Source organism: Brachypodium distachyon, chromosome 5 (genome assembly GCF_000005505.3).
Source record: "Brachypodium distachyon strain Bd21 chromosome 5, Brachypodium_distachyon_v3.0, whole genome shotgun sequence".
In the NCBI taxonomy this organism is placed as follows: domain Eukaryota; kingdom Viridiplantae; phylum Streptophyta; class Magnoliopsida; order Poales; family Poaceae; genus Brachypodium; species Brachypodium distachyon.
This window is the reverse complement of record NC_016135.3, coordinates 11,414,885-11,438,602: the sequence shown is the minus strand read 5'-3', so window position 1 is coordinate 11,438,602 and position 23,718 is coordinate 11,414,885. Positions and strand designations below refer to the sequence as shown.

Sequence of the window (23,718 nt, the reverse complement as noted above, 5' to 3'; positions counted from 1 at the left end):
ACTTCGAGGCTTGATGCAGGACTCTGAGACAGGGCCAATGCCTCCACGCGTCAATCGGCGGTCCCGTGCGTGTGGCGGCAAGGGCAGCGTTCTGGCTATTTAAAGACCAGAGCAAGCGAAACACCAGCAATGGTCAAGAAGGCAAGAGATATCGCAGAGAGGCGATGGTGGTGCATCCCTCTGCGCTTGTCACTGAGGGTGTTCCCACCATCGCGGCCCTGCCACATCGCGAGAGGCGTTGCGAAGACGCGGTGGTGGTGCATGCCTCCGCGTGTGCCGCTGGAGGGTGCACTGCCACTGCGTCCTTGCCACGGCTCTCAACAAGGTGCTCCAAGAGCAAAGAGAACGGAAAGCTAAGTATTTTGTTTCTAGTCCTTGGTTCTTCCTTAAGTGACACCGGTTTGCCGAGGTAAGCTTAGTCCCCGTGTAACCGGAGTGTAGGAAGGACGCTTGCGGATGGGGGGGGGTGGGGACGCCCCTCACACGTGCCCTCGCGGGTCCGTCTCAGAGGTGTGCACGCAGGGGTAGTTAACCCGCAGGCGGAGGGGCTGGCCGCTGCTGTTTGGCCCAAGGTTGGCACCGCGGATCCGTCCCGGGTCCCTAGTCTGGCTAAGCATGTAGTTGGTGAGCCCCCGGATACACAAGGTTGAAGCACGGGAGAAGCAGAGCCTCTCCCCGGCAAGCTGGTCATAAGTGGAAAAGTACATAAAATGGCATTGGATATAATAAAAATCAAACGAACAAGTTCACGGATAGCATTCAGAATGACAAAAAAGGGGGCTAACACAAAGTAAGTTCTAAGGCGCCTTGCGCCACTTGCATGAAAGAAAATACAAAAGAGAAATGAGCAGAAAACTATGCAGGAGGTGCTTCCGGGGCAGCTGCGTCGGCGTCAGGTGCTTCCTCGACGCCGGGGGCTCCTCCGGCAGCTTCTTCTTCAGCTTCATCAGCCTTGCTCTGCATCCGCGCCACCATCTCGTCCACCACGCCTTGCATCGCTTCCCGGTGGGTCTTGGCCTCTTCTTCGTCCGACCAGGCGTCGAAGACCGAATCGAACGGGAAGTCGGGGTGGGCGGAGTGGACCCGGGTAAGAATTTGCCCGGCGACTTGCTCGGCTGCGAAGCCAACCTGCCGGTCCCCGAAAGCCGTGACGCAATTCTGCAGGCCGTGTAGCCGGCCAACGAAATCTGCAAAGAAGGAGGTGAAGCTGCCCATGTTCGCCCCGTCGAAGGAGGTCACCTGGATGTCGAACCCATGCAACGCCTCCACCGCCGAGTCCGCCAGCTTCTTCAGCCTGGCTACCTCCCCCGTCCTGCGGGCCCGCAGCTCGGTGCATGCATCGCGAGGTTCCGGGGCCTGCAGCTTGTGCTCGCGGCATTCGGACTTCAGTTTGCCGATCCCGGACGCCTTTTTGGTGTTGACCTCATCGACGAGCCGGAGCTCCTGCCACGCAATGTCAAGCTCGCCCTGAAGGGACGAGCCGGCATCCTGGGCGACCTTGAGCTGCCCCGCAAGTTCGCGCTCCCGGGAGCGAGCCTGGTCTTGCAGCTCCTTCTCCCGGCGCGCCGAGGCTTCGGCTGCCGTTGCAGCCGCCGTCTCCAGCTCTCCGACCTCACGATAGAGACGCTAGATCTCCAGGGAGTAGTTGGACAGTAAGTCCGTCTTCTCCCGGAGATGCCCCTGGAACGAGTCCAGGGCCGCCTGGTGCTCCTCCTCGCTCTTGGCGTGCGCGGCCTTCACCAGCTCGAGCTCCCGCTGGTGCTCGTGCTGCAGGTCCCACAGTTGCCAGAGGACTTCAGCCTCCGGCACTCCTTGCACGGCAGGCGCCGCCCTAGCTTGCTGCGCCTGCTGGAGCTCCCCCCGGAGCCATTGCAACTCAGCGCGCTGCTCCTCCGCCTCCCGTCGTGTGGCGCCTAGTTCCGCCACCACGCGAGCATGGTGTTGCTGCGCGTCATTGAAAAAATCAACAAACATCCGCTGTTGCTGCTGGATGTTGTCGATTACCTGGTGTCCATGTTGGAACACGCTGGGGTCAAAAGTGATCCGACCCCATGACCGCCCGGCGAGCTCCCCTGCTCCCAGGCTGAAGGCGGCTCCGGCGGAGGAGGACCTCACCGCAACCGTCTGCGACCCCGAGGCCGCGTCAGGGTTCAATGGCGCGCCTCCGGCTTGGCCGAGCCCCGCCGCTCCTTGCCCGTCCAAAGGGGCGGGCTGGGGGCTCGAGGGCTTCTCCAGGGCGCCGCTGCTTGCCTTGGCTGGCAGAGGCTGCCCCATGTCACCCGCCGCAGGTGGCGCCATCTGCGTGGCGTCACCTGTGGCAGCAGTCGCGTCCCTGGCAGGCTTCGGGGCAGGTTGTTGAAGGGCTCCGGCGGAGGCAACCTCCTCCGGAGCGTCATTGTCGACCTTGCCGGTAAGGTCGGTTACCCGTACCTCGGTGGGCGCGGGCGCAGCTGGAGCATCCCCGGAAACTGCATGAAGAACACCTGCGTCAGTCTAGGAGATGGCGCAGATGAGTGAAAGAAGTGCTTGAGCTTGCACGTACCTGCTGCCGAGCCGGTGCCCTGCAAGCTCGGATCGGGGACCCTTGTGTCCCCAGCAGCAGCTGCCGCCACAGTAACAGCCGCATCTGCGGCGTCCTTGTCACCGCCGCCCGATGCCGGGCGGGGTTTCTTGGTCGGGGCCGCCGGCGAAGTATTGGCATGTCCCCTCTTCCTCGAAGACCTGGGAAATGTAGAAGCAAGTTAAAAGGATATGTAAAATCCGTGAAAACCAAAATGTTTAGAGCAACGTCAAACTTACCCCGGCGGGTTGAGCTTGAGCACCTTGTCCACCAGGATGCTCCTCGTCGTGGCGCCGCTTCGTGCGGGGTGGGGGGGGGGACGGGTGGAGCCGCCGGAGTAGCCGGGGCGGCTGCAGCCGCCCCGCTGCCGGCGAAGGCCACAGTCCCCGCATCGACGAGAGGCTCCTGAGGCTACGGGCTGGCCTCCCGCCTGCTCGCCCGCTCTGTCGCAGACCGCCTCACCAAGGGGACGTCATCTTCATTGCCGTCCTCCTCCGGCGCGACCCCGCAGGCTTCCAGGGCGTCGCCGTCACTCGTCGTTGTTGGAGCCTCCTCCAACGCCCAGCGAGGAATCGTCGGAGTCCGAGTCCTCCGGCCTGGCAGAGCCCCGGTCCTGGCCCTCCTTCCCTGACTCGGCAGCTGGCTCCTTGCCTTTGAGGAGCCTGGGTTGCGGGGGGGAGGGCTGCGACGAGGGGTCTTCCACGATCCCCCACTTATCGTAGAGTGGGAGATCCCGGGCTCCTGGGTTCGGGATCCCGGCGTGGAGCAGGTGCGCTCAAAGCGGCGACAACTGGAAGGCTTCGTCCTCGCTGGTGATGCCCTTCACCCAAAACTGCACCTCGTCCGGCGAGAGTTCTGTGCACTGCAGCCGGGTTCGGTCGCCCGGCCCAGTGTACATCCATGCCGGATGTGAGCGCCGGTGCAAGGGAGCCACGCGCCTCCCGATGAAGTGGCGTGCCATGTCTATGTCCTTGAGCCCAGCCTCACGGAGCGCCTTGATCTTGGCGCAGATCGGGGCCAGCTCCTCGTCCTTCTGGTCGCGGAGTGTCCAGTCGTCAGAGCCTTTTGGGGGTCCAAGGGGCTCCTCGTGGAAATCTTGGAGCTCGTCGGTGCGCACCCAGCACCAGTCGCGGCGCCACTCGCTCTCAATCTTCCTCTTCCCCAGCTGGATGAACTCCTACTTGAGCTTGTCGCGGAACCGGAACACTACTCCCGAGGTCAGGGGAGCCTTCGCCTCCACCCTCGGGTAGGAGTCGTGGCGAAACAGAGCCACCGACGGCATCATCCCCATAAATGCTTCATAGAGGTGTTGGAAGACAGCCAATGTGAAAAACGACGTGGGGTGAATTTGAGCCATGATGAGCCCGTAGGTCTCCATGATGGCAGAAATGAAAAAAGAATGTGGCGGCACGAACCCGGCTAGGATGAACCTCCAGAAAATCCGGAAGTACTGCTGGTCGCGCTCAGCGCCGATGAGGAGAACCCGCGTCGGCCCGTGCTCATTGTGCTTGGTGGCAAGCGCCAAGACCAGCTTCTCCACCCCCTCGCCGTTGTACCCAGGGGAGAAGAAGGCAAACTAGGCCCGCATCTCTTCATCCTTCCGAGCTCGCTCCGACGGCTCCTTCTTGTTGGCCTTCTCGCTCTTCTCTCCCTTGTTGGTGCTCCCCTTGGGTCGGTTCTGGCCCTTGGAAGACATTGGCAGGAGTGGGGGAGTGATTTGGCTGGAGTTGGGGCACGGAGAGCTTGGGAGGCAATGGCGGAAGCAGGAAACAGTGGGGAGTGCCCGCCGCCAGCCTCGGTTATTTATCGGGGCTGGCAGGCTGCAACAGACAACCCCACGATCAGCAATAAAGCGCCCTAAAGAATCGAGAATTAAGATGGGGGTGCGCGACGTGGCCTTAACTCTCTGGCGATTATGGGGGATAAGGTATGAGATCGTGCGCCCGACCGTTTCGCTCGGGCGAGTGGAACTATGAATGCGGCCCGCAAGGCCGGGTACCGGGATACTCCCACCGGGACCCACGCGTCGGATAGGGCGTAGCCTGACAACCGACCAAGGATAGCACTCAACGGGGCCTCAAGGCTGCCAGCCCACGCCTCAAGGCTGCCGGCTAGTCTTGCTCAACAAGGCTAGGGCGTCTACTCTATAATACATTTTTTCTACCGTGTACAGTGGCCTGGGCGCTGCATGGCGCCCAGCATGGATCAACAGTAATGTAATTCCTGTGGCGATGACACGCATGTAGAAAACGTGTCACACTGCATGCATCGGCACCTGTGGTATCCCCTTGTCTATAAAAGGAGGACCGATGCCACCAGTCAAAGGGTTCCAATTGGACTCACAGTTAGTAGTAGCAAGGAGTATTGCTCCTGTTCCTAGCAAAACTCATTGAGGAGAGCCAGTAGCTCCCCCGGGAACTCCCCGGGGCAACTTGTAAGCACACACATTCTTGTGAATACAACACAGAGCAGGACGTAGGGTGTTACACCTCTGGGTGGCCCGAACTTGGGTAAACTCACGCGTCGACACTTTGTGTCTTTCGTCACGTCGACGATCGCCGGAGCAATCACCTCGCCCTCCACCGAACCAAAAAGGGGGTGCCAGCATCCCCGGTGCCGGAGACCCGTGCTCCGACACAAGTGTATACATCAAGAAGTTTGGTGATACATACAATCACCTAAAGACAGAATTTAAAATGAAAGATTTGGGTAAAACCAAGTTTTGCTTAGGTTTACAACTTGAGCACATTCCCTCGGGAATATTTGTTCACCAAGCTAGATATATCCTGAAAATCTTGGAGAAAGTTAACATGGACAAATCATATCCATGCAAAACCCCTATGGTAGTTCGATCTCTAGACGTAGAAAAAGATCCATTCAAACCAAAAGGTGATGGAGAGGTAATATTGGGACCTGAGTTCCCATATCTTAGTGCTATTGGGGCATTAATGTACCTAGAAAATTGCACCCGGCCAGATATTGCATTTGCGGTAAATTTACTAGCAAGACACAGCGCAGCTCCAACAAAACGCCATTGTGTGGGAGTCGAGCAAGTATTTCGCTACCTGCAAGGCACTAGAGATCTAGGTCTATATTTCCAAAAGAAAAACCAAGATTCTGAATTAATCGGATACACTGATGCTGGCTATTTATCTGATCCCCACAATGCCAAATTCCAGACCGGTTTCATGTTCCTACACGGTGGGACGGCCATATCGTGGAAGTCTTCTAAGCAGACACTAGTGGCTACATCCACAAATCATTCTGAAATAATAGCTCTATACGAAGCATCTCGTGAAAGTGTATGGCTACGCAGAATGATTAACCACATACAACAATCATGTGGTATTGATTCCATTGAATCACCTACAATTATCTATGAGGATAATTCTGCTTGTGTTTCATAGATACAAACAGGTTATATAAAAAACCAATATAAATAAACATATTGCACCTAAACCATTCTATCCTCATGAATAACAACAAAATGGGGAGATAAATATCTTGCAAACCAAATCATGTGATAACCTCATAGATCTGTTCACTAAGTCTTTACCCAACTCCACATTTCAAAGATGTGTCTATGGGATTGGTATGCAACGACTCAAAATTTTGCAAGCATCAGGAGGAGTATACACCCGAATTTAACCTGTTCATAACATCATATTGCACTCTTTTCCTATTATGAGTTTTACTCACTAGTTTCTCATAAAAGGTTTTTAATGAGGTAATATCAACATAAGATTATATGTCATATTTTCTATTTTCCCCACCGGGTTTTTTTTGGATAATATACAAGCCATATTTATTGTTCACATAATTCTATGTGAATTATCAAGAAACAATATCCAATATATGTTGTACCATTTTCTCCTTATTTTTCCCATTGGGTTTTTAGGAAGGAGTTTTCACAACATATCAATATCAGTATTACTTTTCTCAATATTTTTCCCACAGGGTGGTTTTTGGAGGAAATTACAAGATTACAAGATTCCATGATGTTTCAAGTATATACATATCAACGGAGCAAATTGATCAAGGTGGAGTGTTAAGATTAATTAGTATATGATCAATTAGGATTAATTATTAGTTAATTAATAGTTAATATGGCAGTTAACATGTAACCGCTCGCGTCCCAAAATTACCAAAACTGGGACGCGAATGCCAAATATTTGTGTCTCTTCCTCTTGTATATATGTGAACACAATCAATGAAAAACACATAGATTCATTCTCATTCATTCATTTCACAACACATTAGTACGTGCTAATTAACCTGACTAGTAACTGGTCCTATTTTTGCACTAGGTGTCTGTAAGAGACTTGTTATTTTACTTGGCACTTTCTGCTCTCTTAAAGCAGGTCAAACAGAGCATGACAGGATTCTTTGAGAGCTTGCTGATTTTGCATCGCATGCAGCTTACAATATGATTGAACCAGTGGATTTACGTGACTGGCTAACTTGAATCAAGTGGTCTGCTGCCTCGTGTCCTCCATATCCAGCTCCGTATTCAGCTTCTTCGTGTATATGCAAGACAACACGTTAGGCCCTGTTTGGTACTCCGTATTAGGGTTTTTGTGTGTTTTTAGGTTATTATCCACTCCAAATTGAAAAACACTACAAGCTCCAAATGGTTACTTGGTAGAAAGCGTTTGGAGGGGATTATCCTAGTTTTCCCAACAAAGCACTCCATTTTTATACCAAATTAAAACACTTTTCAAATTAGTGTTTTTCTAAAACTAGTGTTTTGGGTTTTTAAGTGTTAAACCCTCAAATGGCAAAACACTAATGACTAAAAAATACACTAACATCAAAGAAAGCCTTAAGTTCAAATAGCTACTACCTCCGTCCCATAATTCTTGTCTCAAATTTGACAAATAAATGGACGTATCTATTCCTTAAAATTTGACAAGAACTATGGAACGGAGGGAGTACACAGTACCAGCGAGTACAGTTAGGGATCACCGATTCCGTTCATGCTTATTCAACGGAATATGTGCGAGAGGGTAACAATACACTAAACACATGGCTGAAACTTTTGAAGCAAACATAGTGACACGAATACAAGACATTTGGAGTATAGTTAACAACAGCTGTCACATCCCACTAATGAACTGGATGAAATAATATGGAGTATCAGTGTATCAGGATAAAATGAAGAATATACCGATGAACAAGCATGTGTACAATCAACCTTTATGTCAGTACCTGTATCTATTCACAAGGAATCAACCTGAAATTAAGTGATTTGAATCTAATGCTGTGTAATACTGCTCCAAGAAGTGCACAGAAATGGACCAATGTTTCATTCAGACCTTCAGTGGACAGCCAGGTAGGTGTCCGCCGCTCTGCAGGATGCCGCCATCCCGCCGGATGGCGGCGGCCAAACGGTCATATAAATATAATAAACACCAAACCTGTAGCAACATCTAAAAGAACCAGTGCTTCTTTCTAGGCTTGTATTTGCTAGGTAGATCTGCAAAGCAACAAGTAATTTCCTTTTCTTAAAAACATATGCATAAATATGGGACAAGCCAACTGATGCATATCAGCTTCCTACAATTGGAGTAAAATAAGGACTTGTTTCTGACCTCGAGCATCATACAGCGAGTTGTAATGAATTTCAGACCAGAAACTTAGCCAAAGCTCTGAAAAACATGCAACATCAGGAATTAACCACTCGGCCAAAACAATCGGTTAGTATTTCTTTAATTGTTGTAATCTCTACTTATGCAGCAATAAGAGAGATGTATATGCATGCACGCAACATATATTATTTTATCTTTTGCAAATTGTGTGCAACAAGGGCAATAATATGCCCTTCAAGACTAATTTTTTTGATGTCAAACGTGCAGCATACTTGTTATTCCTTGACACAGGCCAATACGTTACCTCTCTGTGGAGCCTGATACTGTGGAACAATTTCAACAAAACAGGTGTCTCTGAATGATGTTAGAAGGCATATTTTCGCAGCAAACTGCAGGAAAAGAAGATAACATTAGGAGTCTTCTTTCTCAAGGGATGTCTTGTCAAGGTGCACGCATATTAATTCCCTATTGCAGTGTAAAGGAGGCTTAACCTTATCAGCAGCTGCTTGCAATGTGACATGGTCTCCCCATTCACCAGATCTGGAGAAGACAAGATTTCAGACCTATATATAATTAAATACAAAAGCACAAGCATGAACTGTTTTCATCAAAGTACTCCGCAGCAAAATCAAATCCATGAAAATGCGTACTTTTTCATCTTCTTGCAATAATGCTTATATCTCATCGGGACATGACCTTCATACAAGGAATTACACGCCTTGAGCTGCAGAAGGAAAAAAATAAATAGCACACACAAGTGTTCAAGTCTCTGAAAAAAGATTTATCAGTAGATGAGCAGAACTATAAACTCGACATGCAAGGGGTAAACCACCCCCTAGGCATTTGCATCAAGAAGAAGACCTTCTCACGCAGGTCGAGAAACCTCAGAACCCCTGCCCCACCCATACACAGCGGCACCATAGCCCGTGTGAGACCGGGCCGGGCCTGAGGGCATGTGCTTAAGGCGTGGGTATTTTTTAACCCCAGCCTGATATTCACTCCCACGGGGAGTCGAACTCAGGACCTGAGGAGTGCTACTATAGCCACCTAACCATTACGCTAGGGGCCCATTCACTATGAGCACACATATAGCCGAATAATGAAAAAAATTCCCTATAAATGCTGAAAAACCTGTTTATTTATACATCACAACGGCATAGTAATTTATTAGTAAACAAGAATCGGGGGGAGTCCATGAAATTGTTAAAATGCATGTGTTGAGGCAGAAAAGATTTGCAGTCTAACCATATGAGCACAGTAACAACATAAACAAAAGAGTGGTACTTCTGATGTAGCCAGGTCATCAGTATACCTGCTTCACTATCTCTTTCCGGACATGCTTGTGATGCTCGGGTGATCGATATAGCTGGTCCGAGAGTGCACGGAACTACAAGACAACAAATAACTGTATCATTACATGAACATACGGGTGCAAACTTCACAAGATCATGTAATTTCATCATGAATAAATCTGCTTTTGAAAATCACAAACCTGACAATTGCCATCACCTGATACCCTCACTTCAAACAGGCCATACGCATTCAACCTACAAAAGGCTCTCTCGAATTAAGAAATATGATGAGAATCATAGATGTGTTGGCATTCCATTTATTCACTGAAACAGGTGGCAGGTGAATCCAAGTCGACTTGAGCTATTTTTGCAGCACACACTGAGTAAAGACAGGCTAAAACTGTCCCAATAAGCAGGTACATTTATTTCAAATCTCAGCCAGAAAAAAAAAACGCAAGATATGATTTAGATACGCAATCTGAATGTTGTTCCACGGGTTCCCATAATATATTCCCAATATTTTACATTGAATCTCCAATGTCAGAGCAATAAAAACATGCTTTTAGCCTTTTGCTCAACTGCTAGACTCGTATAGTTATGGCCAACTGACAAAATACATGCGGAAATGTTGGCCCAAAGACTCTTGTAGAAGGATGGACGCATCCAGCTTTCATGAAACGTTAGTGTCTCTGCCACTGAACGCAATATATGTCACTACTTTCTAAGCTAAAAAAATGAAGCCAACTTTTAGAAGAAAGAGAAGTGAAAACTGTACCATATTAAAGCCTGTAAAGATCATCAAAAGTTACCTGTCATGAAGGCGGTGATGATCCATAGTGGCATCACTATATGTCGGGAAGTATGTATTAATCCGGGGAACATGCTGTAAATGTGCCAAAGGGAAGGAGTTTCAGGAACAAACACACACAGTTATCTTTATTTAACCAATATCATACCATAGAGAAAAACACAAAAGTGCACAACAAACATAAATTTACAGTTTTTAACTACGAAAGGAAAGGAAAATAGAAATAAGCATAACAAAACAGGCATGCAATATCTTACAGGAATAGATGTTAAATTTGAAAGACGTTTGGCCATAGCACCATCTAGCTTGGCATATTCTTCTTCAAGAACCATCGCAATCATCTTGTCATCATCTGTCTCACTCCTTTGGCTGCTCATAGAGGCTGAGCTGGATGAGGCACCTTCATTTGGGAACATATGAGTCATGTCCAGCCTATAGTTAAAAAAAAACAAGACAAATGTATTTTACAATAATATTCAATATATTGTGCTGGTAAAAATTCAGATGTTATAGACAAATATATTTGAAATATATAAGCAAAGCGTTGAAAACAAAAATGCAACTTATGAGCACTAATATACATGATGCTAGCAATTAGAGGAAATAAATATAATCTACAAGAACATAAAACTACAAAGCCAGATTCTATTGTCAGCGACCATATATTTAACAGACAACCAAAGCAATTGAAGGGAACATGAGGGAAGCATCTAACAACTGACTTAGCTGAAAATGTGTACGCCCTGGAATTCTCTTGTTTATTGGGAACGACGGAAATGATTTGGATAAATTTTTCATGAATGTATCCAGGTTTACCTACAGATACAGTACCTGCCTGTTGTCGATGGAATCGAATGTGAATTTAAGCTGCACTACGTCTAAGGAACCAAAGAAATATTCACCAGATAATCGCAAACATATTCACCGTTGAAATAAAAGCCGTATATGAAGCGGCATTTTGGCTTCCAGGAGGACATACTCAGTTGAACAGTAAATTCACGAAGAATACTTAAAAATGTCAAAAAAATCTGAAATTTCTTAAACATGTTCTTGTTCGTTGTTTCTGTATAAATTTTATTCAAAAAACAAACACTATTTGTATCCCAGGTGCTCATTTCCCGGTGGTAAGGCTCCCAGCAGTGGGGCTGCCAACCAGCCAACCAGGGCTCGAACCCTGGTTCTCACAAAAATAAAGGCCCTTCCCGTGCGTGTCAGGTCGCCCACTGCATCGCTGCAGTGGGTGGAGCCAGTGTTTGGGACCTTTCCTCGATCTAGAAAGCAATGCCTTCATTATTCTTCCCCTAAGGATCTAGCTTTTGTATCCCAGGTAAAAAAGAAAATTCAGTGCTCTAAAAGTAAACTTGTAAGTGTTAAGTATACTAGTATATCATATCTCCTCTTCCTACCAGATCGGTATTTTGGGATAGTTGGTTGGTTCGATATCTTGACATGGTATCAGAGCTGAGTTCTTGGGTTCAAGTCTCAGTCCCCGCATTTCCATAATCATTTATCCACGCCCGCGTCGGGTGTGAGGGGAGGTGTTGATCATTCCATATCCATGTCGGATGTGAAGGGGGGTGTTAAGTATATCATATCTCCTCTTCCTACCAGATCGGTATTTTGAGATAGTTGGTTGGTTGGTATATCTTAACCGTAAGCACTAAACCTTTTTTGAACTTAAATGAACATTTACATGTGTTCAATTTTTAATAATTTTTCTACATCTGAAAATTGTTTTTTGCACCTGGGAGCCTGTGCTTCTAGGTTCAACGCTTTTAACTACTCCATATCACTAGGCTATACATCTAGGACCCATATATGGTATGCCTACTCTTTTCTCCATTGACAGTCACTTGATCCATAAATCTTAATGGTGTGCGGGCAAAATGGGGACATGGGTATTGAGCTTGAAGCAAGTGGTGACTATATGGTAGAAAATAGGGTGTTAGTCTGATGGACGTTGCAATTTTCTCTTCAATCCGGACAGTCTTTGCTACTGTAGGATTGAACCAACTTATCTGCTAGTCTTCTAAACTCATGAAGGCATTTTCTTCCATTTTTATAATGTAAGATAATTCTTTTGGCAGCCAGATGGGCGCTACAACTGGCCTAGTCAACAGTATTTACATAACAAAATGGATCATGTCTACCTATACTATACCACACAGCATCTTTTCAAGGATTTTCAGTTGCAACTAACACATCAGACTGTTCAATCACATTCAGATTAAATCGCTGACTGCATTTGGGTATAGCCGTATAGGTAACGACCGATTCCCAACCACACAAATTCGAAGGGCGAAATTGCATCAGACTCTAATCACCGGGAAACATCAATTTGCTCAAAGAACAATTGAACACGCCACCTTTGTTTGGCCAGCATTCCCCCGTCGGGGAAGAACGCAAAAAGCCAATAGAAAAGGAAAAAACAGTAACCTTTCGAGTTTGCCTAAGAAACTTGTAGCTCAAACCCGCACGCGTATACCAGAAACCAAGAGAGTTCTCTTCCCTGGCTTTCGCCCCCCCAATATTAGAATATCAGAAGCAAAGGAAAAATATCTCCTCCCCAATCACGAGAGAGTCGCTGAGCAAGGAAGCATACCTCGTGGCAGGATGGGTAATGGAGGCGAGGCCCGAGCGCGCTCGGCGGGGATTTAGCAGATTGGAGGAGCGCAACGCACCAGGGCAAAGGAATTTGTTTTCGCTTCCTGTGCGGCCTCGTGGCTAGCGGGGCCGTTGGGGCGTGGAGGAGGTGGAATGGAAGAAACGGAAAGGGGACGCGGACGGCGACGCCTTTTAGAGCAAAGTACGAGCTGCGATTTTTCAGCGATTTGATTGCTTCGGTTGTTGGGCTGCCGCGGTTTCGTACGCGTAGGAGCGGTCTGTCAACTACCCCGCGGGCCGCTGCCTCTTATTTTGTCACCTGCGATTTGAGAGTTGAGACCACCTGGACTCCTGGAGACAGCATTCGCCCTGGAGACAGCATTGAGAGACGACAAGGAGCAGAGGTGGGCATAAAAACCAATGAATGAAAACCAAAATCGAAAAGACTGAAACCGAAAACCTACTCCCTCCGGCTTGAATTATTTGCTGTTCAACTTTGTATTAAATCCGTGACAATTAACATGAGTCGGAAGGAGTATTGCACAGTACTCCTGTACAATATGAACCGAGACATACAAATGAAAACCTCATATCCCGGTTTGTCTGATAGCTTTGCTCTGTTGAGTTTCATCGTTTCTTTTTTCTTTCGGACGTTGGCATAGCTTAATGCTTCCTCCGTTCCATAATATAAAGCACGCATGCGTCTCAAAATTTTGTTTTGACCATCAATTAGACCAATAAAATGTGAATTACGTATTATAAAAGTTATACCATCGAAAACTTCTTTCAGATGTGAATCTAGTGGTATAATTTTTGTAACACATAATTCACATTTTGTTAGTTTAATTGATTGTCAAAGTTGGACCTCGAAATACGTGGGCGTCTTATATTATGAAACGGAGGGAGTAGCTCTGTATGTCAGATGTCCTATACAATTTGGTTTCTCTATGGGAAATCGGAGGGGAAAACCTCTCTTTTCCAAATAAGATAAAACTACAAAACATCTTCCAAATATTCACAACTCCAACTTCACGAAAAAGTGGAGCTATTGATAACCAGCTCCTTCAAATCTGTGGAGCAAGGTGTCTCAAACACACCCATAAATTCCACGTAATTCAATGAAAACAACTTAATCCATAAACCTACGAATCATGCATTTGTCCCTCCTAAACTGACATGCAGAAGACCTTTCGGTCCAAATTGTGGTTTAGATGTTAGATTTGCCATGTGGTATCCCACATGGATATTAGGAAAGTTTAATGGGTTTTTTTTAGCAAGTTGTTGCTCTAAAATTTCAACCTCATAGAGTTATCCTCATTTTTTTTATAGTGTAGGCCACTTTTTCGGCTTTATTTCCCATCTAAGCTATCCTAATTCATTGTTCTTTTCCAAATTCCTAAGGTCTTGTACAATGGTACTCCCTCCAATCCATATTAGTTGTCGAAATATTACATGTATCCAGACACTTTTTAGACATAGATACATCCATATCTGAGCAAATTTGAGACAATTAATATGGATCGAAGGGAGTAGATAATATTGTCTTCTCTTATAAGTTCTATGTCATTTAGAAAATTCAACAAAACATGGCATACAATAGATTATCTTCTAGAGTATAATCTTTCAATTAAAGTTTAAGTGAACAAAATCAATTAAATAAATGTGAAAAAGAGGTGAAAATCTAGTACAATGGGAAAAAATGAATTATCCTTACCGTTAAAGAGATCATCTCATAGTTAAGAGAATACTCAAGCCTTTTTTTTCATTTCTCTCTCTTTCACATCACCATTGTGGCGTTGTCAAGAGAAGTATGACATCATCCTATTGTGCGTGCCTAACCTAGGGAGCTAGCCCACGATGTCGACAAGACGACAAGCTCATCAGATGACAAGGGAAAACACTTGTCATTTTTTTCTCTCTTTGCCTCGCATATGTTGAGCATAAGTGCTATACAAGTTGGTGATCTTTGGAACAGCTTGAGAAAGCTTCAAGGGTTGTTTGATTTTTCCTTTGAGAAAATGCAAAAGCTTTGCGTCTCGATGCATTGAATATTACAGAGATGCAAGTTTGTTAAAAATTTCCCTCATAATTTTCCTTTAGACAGGTCAGCCACCACGTGATGTATTTGAGCTCTCAAATGTGATTTGCACATTTATAAGTCTATGGACTAAATTGCTTCTACCTGTCAAGTTTATGGATCTTTGATACTTCCACTGTCCAACAAAAAATATCTATAGTTTGTCAAAATTTAGATGTATCTAGACATGACTTAATGTATAGATGCATTCAAATCTTGTCAAAGTTGAAACATCTTTAGTTGGGCTGAGGAATACAATTTACTCAACAATAAAATAGGTAAAAACAACTGAGACAAATGGAATTATGAGATTGGAGTTTTGGTTTGACGTGTCGCCATAAATTTATGTTCGTTACAACCTACTCCTAAAAAACACATATAAAATCAGAAGAATTTATATTAAAAAACAGAAATTTCTATTAACTCGCATGCAGGACTAAAAAGGCTGTCACGGGACTAAAAACTTTAGTCAAATATATTTGTGTATCTGTTTCCTTTGGGGTGTTCCAAAGAGGGAATAAACAGGTATACGTTTCCGCTGTCAGAAAACAACAAAGCCTTATGCGTTTCCCACGCAGCCACCCTTCGTCTCCGTTCCTCTTCTTGCCTCCCCGCGCCTCGCTCCACCGCCACGCTCCTCCCGCCGCCCATTTGAAACCCTCCTCCGACGTACGACCCCAGCTGCGATGGACACAGACATCACCGGCGACGCCGAGACGGACCTACCGCCGCCCGTTTCGGATGACCTAGACGACAACGGTTTCCCCATACTACCCCCTACTGCAGCCGCCACCAGCAGCTTCGCTGACGACTTCTACCGTAGCGGCATCGACTGGTCCTCCCTGCAACTGCAAGCCGCTCCCCCGCATCAGAGGAATCCTGCCGCTGGAACGAAGGCGAAGTGTGGCGGCCCGCTGGTGCAGAGGAGCCTCTTCCAGGCGTGGGGAATCGAGAAGCCACCGCGGGAGGAGGCGGCTCAGGGGGTCCGGGCTGCGGCCGGGGTTTCCTCCTCCTCTGCCTCTCATTCTGGTACTTGGTCCGGTAGGAAGCGGCGCTGGGGAGGAGACTCGGAGGAGAACGGGGTGGCCAAGAAGCCCGCCACGTGCCCCTTCTACAAGAAGATTCCCGGTAAAGGCCGCTCCTACACTCACCATTGGGAGTTGGGACTATGTTTGCATTTGTGTTACTGGAATCCATTGATAGTTAATCAGTTTATTACCGTGTCTGCCTATATGTGGTTCTCCGCTATTTAAGAATGTGATTCATTTCTGAAGCAACTGATTACTCTTGTACATACCAAATAACCATGTTTCATTTCACTGATTCGGTCTTTTGATGTACCCATAAATTGGACCTAGGTACGCCGTTTACAGTCGATGCATTTCGGTATGGTGCGGTTGAGGGGTGCTCTGCCTATTTTCTCAGCCATTTTCATTATGATCATTATGGTGGGTTAACCAAGAAGTGGTGTCATGGTCCTATCTATTGCACTGCACTCACTGCACGCTTGGTGAAGATGTTACTATCTATCAATTCCGAGTAAGGCTTCCTTTTGAGTGTTTGATGATGATGCTGCTGCTGATGCCTCCATTTCTCTAGTAGCAGCAGCCGTAGCACTAACTACCAAGTGGTCAAATTGATGTTTGCAGATATATTTGTCCCTTGGAGCTTAATACCGAGTATGTCATTGATGGAGTGACAGTTACCTTGTTGGAGGCCAATCATTGCCCTGGGGCAGCTCTAATTCACTTTCGTCTTAGTGATGGAAAAACCTACCTCCATACTGGGGATTTTAGAGCATCAAAATCCATGCAATCGCATCCACTCCTCCAAACTGGCCGCATAAATTTGCTTTACCTGGATACAACTTACTGTAATCCAAAATACAAGTCAGTTCATAACCTTGAAACTAAGCATTTTCTCTGTATTACTTTACTAACCTGTTGCATTTTTAGGTTCCCACCACAGGAGGATGTTATCGATTTTGTTGTGAGGACAGCTCAAAGATATCTTAAGAAACAACCAAAAACACTCATTGTTGTTGGGGCATATAGCATTGGGAAAGAAAATGTCTATCTAGCAATTTCTCAAGCTTTAGAGGTACTATATGGCTGAGATTTCACTATCTATACTTTCCATACATTCTGGGTAAGCGGGGAACTTAGGATCTTCAATGTAGGCACGAGAAGAAGTATTTTCTAATGTTGAGCTTTCTGAAGTGTCCGTGTGGGTAATAGTTCTCAGATAAGACCTTTTTGTATATTCTTAAAAGGTTCCCATCTATACTGATGCATCACGAAGGCGAATTCTTCACTCATTTGGCTGGCCAGATTTGTCCAAAAGGATAAGTTCATGCGATCAAAGTTCACCACTACATGTCATGCCCCTTGCTTCGGTGCAACATGAGGTTTTGAAATGAATCTCAGATATATACAGTTATATGATTTTATCTAGTAACATCTCTTACCAGAAAATAGCTTTTGTTAGAAATTGACGAAGTACTTGGAAACTCTTAACCAAAGATTTCTAGCTGTGCTGGCTTTTCGTCCTACAGGTTAATGATCTTGGGGAGATACATTTATTCCAAAATCTTTATTGCACGACTCTTAGTTTTAGTTTGTAATGTTTTATCAGGTTGGACTTTCTCTGAGGCAGCTGGAAAGGAGCTTGACCTAATTAAACCAAGCTCTAGGGGCAGAGTTACAATCTATGGTAGGGTTTGTTAGATTTTTTATTCTTCTCCTTCACATATTGCTTTTTTAACGGAAAGGTGGATAACTGCCAAATTATGTCAGAAACTAAACCATATATTATACACAATGTGGGCTTAATTCCAGATACTCCAATTCTTCCATGACCTTGTAGAGCTTGTGAAATACAGCCAGGAACCTACATTGCGTGCTTCTTGAGCTATCTTAAAAACTGCATCGTACATGAAAAAAATTATTTTGACTCCTCTCAAACTTTACAATGGACTCTTTTTAACCAACAGTTGAACCCGTATCCCAACATATATGTTTCAAATTCAGTTTTTTAACTGCAACCTGGTGATTCTATATCAGCCTCATTCTTGTCTGATCTTTATCAAATGTACATGTTCAGCAATTCCAAACTTGCATACAAATTCCGCCCTTTAAAGTAATTTCTTCTGCTTTTAGGTGTACCTTATAGCGAACACTCAAGTTTCACCGAACTTAGGGACTTTTTGAAGGTAAATCCTACGTTTGATGTTACTTTATTGTAGTCTGTTTAGTGATGTGTCTTCTAATTATGGGTCTGGCTAGTTTGTGAGACCCCAAAAGGTAATCCCCACTGTCAATGTTGGCAACGCGGCAAGTCGATATAAAATGCAAGCATATTTCCGGGAATGGCTGCAGGGCTTGTGATGGTTGAAGTGGGATCAGTTTCTATGTTAGCCTCATATTTGGAATATTCAGCATGGTATTTTTATTGTATGCCTTCTTACATGCACAGTCCGACTTAAATGCTTTGTGCTTTCATATATATTCTTTAACAAATGCTTATTTATGTCAGTAGCGTCACGATGGTACATGAGGAGCAGCCAGATATTCTCTAGAAGATTAGGCCTATTTATTCTTCTCTGCGCTGGAAAAGATATGCTTAAAGAGGTGCCACTTTCCCACACATTTTGTAAAGGCATGCATATTTACCGAAGCAAATTAAAATTTGTTCTGTTGTTTTCTCATTTTGAGAGGCAACACTGGTTTTTGTTGCTCACTTGTTACTTATTGTTGAAGTTGTAATTGGTAACGTTACATCCAAATACATTGTTCTGCACTCTGAATTCCTGCATTCACAACCATAATTTTGCAAAGCATTTATTTTTATTGAATGAAATACAGGATTTCTTAAAGCTACACTGGCTGATGCAGTTGTGTTTCAGCTCTGTTGTCTTCAGAATTTGATGAAATTATCTCCTATTCCTATTTCCGGTTACACAATATGGTTTATATTCTAGTACCTATTATTGAAGGAACTACTTAAATCGATAACATCAGCTGAAAAGTGATCTATTGTTGTAACTAAACTATTTGTGCTTTTGAATCCCAAATGGGTTTCACCAGGGTAGTAGATTCATGAGTACGAGACTAATGATGGTAAGAGTAGTTATCTTGCTGAGATTTCTGCCGCTCCTCAGAATAGCTTAATGCTGTATCCCTGTTGTAGGTTTCATCACTCATCTCGATGTTACCATTGCCTCCTAAACCTAGAAAGTCTTGTGTTAGTCCGATATCTCTAACACCAAAAATGCTTTCATGTGCATTTTGCTGCATGTGATCCTCATCAACCATGTTAGTACTTCTATTTTCCACCCTCATGGAAAATGGCTGAAGTCCAACCAATGGCACTGTATTATGTCTTATGCAGCTACCAGCCCATAATGAGTTCATGTAGGTGTTGTTGTCTTCAACAGTCTTCTTTCTTGCACTATTAGCTGTTGAGGTCCCTAGGATTGATGAAGAAATACCAATGTGACCTCTAGTGTTAAAATAATTCGGGAAACCTTTCAGAAGTAATGGTGATATTGGATCTTCACTGGTCTTCGCTCCCATCTCTGCTGCTTTCTGTAGCAAGGCTGTTGCTGATATGTATGGAGAGCTCATGGACATGAAAGGAGAATTTGGTTCACTGCCATCTATCGGAATGCTAGATTCGTCTGGTAATATCTGGTTGGAGAACAACGAAGTACCTCTTGCAATGAAAGTATAAGGGGACAAAGATCTTGGACAGTTATCTGAACTCTGGTTATGACCAGAGAAGTTTCCAACTGCGTCAGTTGGTGAAGAGCTTGCACTAGGTATTGTGTGTGGAAAGATGTCCTGCTGTTGACCATGCAAACTTCCCACCATGGCAGCAAGGCTTTGGTTGATTCTAGAGTCATCTTCAGTTAAAGCATCACAAAAGGCTCGATGTGTGATGAAGCTATCCTTTCTGTAACAATATTGCAATGGAAAGAACTGTCAGTTTCCAAATATCATCATGGCTTAACTTATGATTGTTCACTCTTTTCATGTGGTGTCATTGTCTCGAGATGATATGATTCAACCCTACATTGTACTGTTCCACCATGTATCTATTTCAGTTTGACAATATGGTTCAATCCTACATTAGCATGCTCATAATCCTTGAAGTTACTAACTGTGGTATTTCTTAATCTCTGAAATCTTGATCATCAATTTGGTTCTTTTTTAAGTGTGACAAACTGTGCTTTGATTATTATTTCCCAACAGTTTCTGCTACATCTGCTTAGATCGGTGCTGACTTATTTTCTTTTGGTAATTGAATTTCTAGTGAGTACACATACAATTGGTGATCAAATATTTGAATCACATTAGGAGTAGTCATAATCAGCAGTTAGTCAAGTTGAAATTTCTACTTGCTTAAGTACCAGACAATTCCAGGCATCTCAATTCTTTAGGCTGCCTGCGTATAATCTATTTCTTGGTGAGAAAAATACCTTGAGAATATTGTTCCACAATCACAGCGGTACTCCTTCGTGCCACATATCTTTGTGTGTGCTCTCCAGTCTGATTGGACTGCATATTTCTTAGAACATCTTTCGCATTTCCATTTTTTCTCACCGTGCTTCCTTGAGTAGTGTTTCTTTATGCCTGTCAGATCACCCAAAGCACGGCTTGCATCATGGTGAGGGCAGGCGACCTCAGGGCAAATGTATACCTTCTTCTTAGCCTCGGTACTATTTGTCTGCTTGAGCTTCCATGGCAAGTTGTGACATCTCCTGTGAAGTTGAAGGTTCTGGTCTCTCTGGAAGCCCTTGTGGCATACTTCACATACATATCTGTTCGTTGCCAACAGTGTCTTCGGTGAGAATGCAACTACTTCTGCATCTGGATCTGCACAATGAACAAAATGAATTGATGTCGAACATTAACAGTTTCTAGTTCATCCAGTGCACATCCTACTTCCATTCATCATTTCACTTAGAACAAACTGTTTTCATGTTATGTGTTCGATTAATTGTCACATGGCTTAAAGCTATTACTCATTAAAAAAATGTGCCTGGAATCAAACAGCAACTATGAAAATAATAGTTCAACAGCCATAGTAGACCTGAGCATTCAGATACCAGATCTACTATGGCTTTCTTTTAAGCGTATGATTTCGCCACTGGATTTCTTGTAGGAAACTTTTGCATAATTGTTTTGTTGTAGCGCATATGTATCCTTTTGACCTATATGGATTTCCAGAAAGCAAAGAATAACATGATATCTTGTTTTATTCAGGCTACAGCATTCTCATAATCTGTCTTTCTACCTGCATTTCTAATCAATTTCATATTATGACAGCATTCTACCATCTTTATATACGAGGACCATGATTCTTATTCTATTTAGACATAGAGCTAAATCTTATATTCCTCCGTCCAACAAAGGTTGTCTCAATTTTGACTAAATTTGGATGCATCTATACACTGAGTCATGTCTAGATACATCCAAATTTTGACAAACTTGAGACATCTTTTGTTGGACGGAGGGAGTATTTGGATTATCAAACTTAAAACCATCTTTCATGCCATCATGCTTATGCCTTTGTGGTAGGTGAAAACTGCTTAAGTATAGCTCAGATGTATCTGTTGAACCCATGAATACCAAAATAATGCATGCTACAACTCTTCCCTTACCTGGGTTGCCAGGATGACTTCTTCTCTTTTTTGCTGCAGGGATGATGGAACCGCCTTTGGTCAGTGCTGCTTGATAGACTGCCAGCTTTTGTTGCTGCTGGAAGTTGATGACAGACTCTTCCTCAGATTTTTGAGACATTGTTTGGTAGCTCACTTTCTGGTATGTGGATGTGCCAGAGAAGCGATGAGAATGCTGATTTAAGCATGAGGGAATGGAATCAACGGGATGCTGACAAATGAGAAAGGAAATTTTCTTTGAAGTCAACATCAAGGGCTGTAGCTTTACGGTTAACTTTAAACCCTCAAGAATGTTGTAAATTTTTTGTGGGAGGGCTGGTATTTAGTTCAACTCCCAAACTTGAACTAAATAAAAGCTCCCCCGTTAAAAATACAACAACCCAAGTAGGCCTCAAATATTTATTCTGTTCCCCCATTATTATAGTATTCGTGAGAGCAATAAAACCTGAGCTGCATGCTGCTTAACGCATCATCAATTCCGTTTTATTTTTTGCAATTTATATAAACAAAATACGGAAGGATCCTGTGATCATACAGAATATGTTAAATTCCGTGTCAATAGAAATGTTAATTCATGGTCAGGATCTAGTGCATCAGATATTTTACTCTGGGAGAGTATAAATTAGCCTGTCGTTGTCAGACATGAATCCTTTGGCGCGTATATATTGTGTCTATGAGACCATGTCACAATCAAACGAAGGAACTGATGGATGGTTAACAGTAGATTAAGCATACAAAATGCAGGCCTGAGACGGTTGCGTTGGTATAAAGGAGAATGACAACGGAAAGATTTGCACGATGCGACAGATGCTGGCCACATTTTTTAGTCTACATGAATACAGATGCAAATTCTGTTTTTCTAAGTACCTGGCCCAATGTTCTCTTAGGCTCCAAAAGGTAGAAAACTGATGGATACTGAGTACCATTTTTGTTGGTTTTACGAGGCCAGTTGTTTGTATTTGCTGTCTATTGAGTACTCTCTGTCAGAATAGACCATTTCGTTAAAAAAAATTGGCTAGGAAATTTGCAGGTATTAGTATCAGCATGAAAAAGGAGGTCTTAAGCGTGAATGCAGAATCATTGCAATACTTTATCGCGAGGGGCTCCGCAAGGTTTGGTCTATTATTTGTTTAGAAGGAATATATATGTTCAAGTGCATCTATGTGTTAATATCTGAAAAATAAATATCCGATCCATAATAAATGTAATTGATTTAGTACAAAGCCGTACTAAATCAGCGACACTAATTAGTGATCGGAGGGAATATAAAAGAGGAGTGGAGTATATGTTCACGTTAGTGTTCATCCACTGATAGAAAGATAGGATAGTAAGATCATCCCACTGTGGTATGTCCCGAGTGCTTCTCCCTTCTGCTTGTCCATCCAGGACATGCGTAATATGTAGCTACCAAATTCTATTCGTACTTGGGCTTTGTGATGAATTTTATCTTATAATTGCCGTGAAAAGTTAGGCATGAAATGAGAATAGTTGATTAGCCAAACGCCCAAACAACAAAATAGACAAAAGTTAGTTAAAGAAACTAGATTATCGTAAACTCGTAATGAATCCACATCAATATGTATTCTAGAAAAAAAGCCACATCAATATACCAAACGCAGCCTTAGAGTACTTTTATCACAGTTTTTGCGATGTATCTAGAATGAGTCGACAAAGCTTTGTCCGACGCTAACAAAATTAAAAAGAAACTAAGATAAATAGTCTTTGACTGTGTTCAGGCACCTCGGAATTCGCGGTTGCCAGGCGCTGTTTGGATTGGAACGTATGTTTAACCTCGGCGAGCGATGATTCCAGGGAAACGAAAAGGTTGGAAAAAAGGGAACAGTTTGATCGTCTAAACGTAGCTCTCCGGTGGACGGCACGCCCGAGAGAGCACGGAGAGCGACGCTCCGCTCGTTGGCGCCTTCTGCGCGAGCTTGCAGCCACGGCCCAACTGAGAACGGACAACTGAACTGCCTCTGCAAAGCCTAAAACCGCAGCAAGTTTCCGTCCGAAAACCGCAGCGAGTTCCCCGTGAAAATGATTCGGCTTTCTGTGTTTCCCTTCGTAGGCGCATGGATTTTCTCTGCGTATGCTTGCAAATTGAAGG

General features: G+C 44.5%; 3 protein-coding genes across 23 annotated transcripts; 1 reads left to right on the top strand and 2 right to left on the bottom strand.

Annotated features, from left to right (window-relative positions):
- Positions 1–7,514: 7,514 nt before the first annotated feature.
- LOC100845748 (OTU domain-containing protein DDB_G0284757) lies at positions 7,515–13,098 on the bottom strand. 2 transcript variants are annotated; one of them, XM_010241528.3, is made up of 10 exons: positions 12,851–13,098; positions 10,506–10,648; positions 10,250–10,323; positions 9,641–9,695; positions 9,461–9,535; positions 8,799–8,872; positions 8,640–8,688; positions 8,453–8,537; positions 8,152–8,208; positions 7,515–8,036 (listed from the first exon to the last, which is right to left on the bottom strand). In XM_010241528.3, exons 2-10 carry the CDS (start codon positions 10,623–10,625, stop codon positions 7,990–7,992), a joined length of 636 nt encoding a protein of 211 aa, XP_010239830.1. In that variant the 5' UTR covers positions 10,626–10,648; positions 12,851–13,098; the 3' UTR covers positions 7,515–7,989. The 2 variants fall into 2 exon arrangements, with proteins under 2 accessions (XP_010239830.1, XP_003579644.1); XM_003579596.4 differs by having other exon boundaries at positions 10,506–10,680; positions 12,851–13,095.
- A 2,371-nt stretch (positions 13,099–15,469) lies between these two features.
- Positions 15,470–20,707, top strand: LOC100832523 (DNA cross-link repair protein SNM1). Of its 20 annotated transcripts, none has more exons than XR_002961182.1 (10): positions 15,470–16,057; positions 16,288–16,468; positions 16,579–16,818; positions 16,885–17,029; positions 17,202–17,336; positions 17,417–17,483; positions 17,564–17,641; positions 18,088–18,140; positions 18,214–18,370; positions 18,467–18,552. XR_002961182.1 is itself a non-coding variant. In XM_024456014.1 (9 exons), the coding sequence occupies exons 1-9, from the start codon at positions 15,616–15,618 to the stop codon at positions 18,313–18,315; spliced, it is 1,443 nt and encodes a 480-aa protein (XP_024311782.1). In that variant the 5' UTR covers positions 15,470–15,615; the 3' UTR covers positions 18,316–18,606. The 20 variants fall into 20 exon arrangements, 6 of the variants coding, with proteins under 6 accessions (XP_024311782.1, XP_024311784.1, XP_024311781.1 ...); XR_002961183.1 differs by having other exon boundaries at positions 18,464–18,549; XR_002961184.1 differs by having other exon boundaries at positions 18,214–18,381; positions 18,467–18,512.
- Positions 18,814–21,776, bottom strand: LOC112269357 (protein indeterminate-domain 12-like). The gene is made up of 3 exons (XM_024456019.1): positions 21,594–21,776; positions 20,409–20,805; positions 18,814–19,882 (listed from the first exon to the last, which is right to left on the bottom strand). Exons 1-3 carry the CDS (start codon positions 21,730–21,732, stop codon positions 19,039–19,041), a joined length of 1,380 nt encoding a protein of 459 aa, XP_024311787.1. The 5' UTR covers positions 21,733–21,776; the 3' UTR covers positions 18,814–19,038.
- Between the last annotated feature and the right edge of the window lie 1,942 nt (positions 21,777–23,718).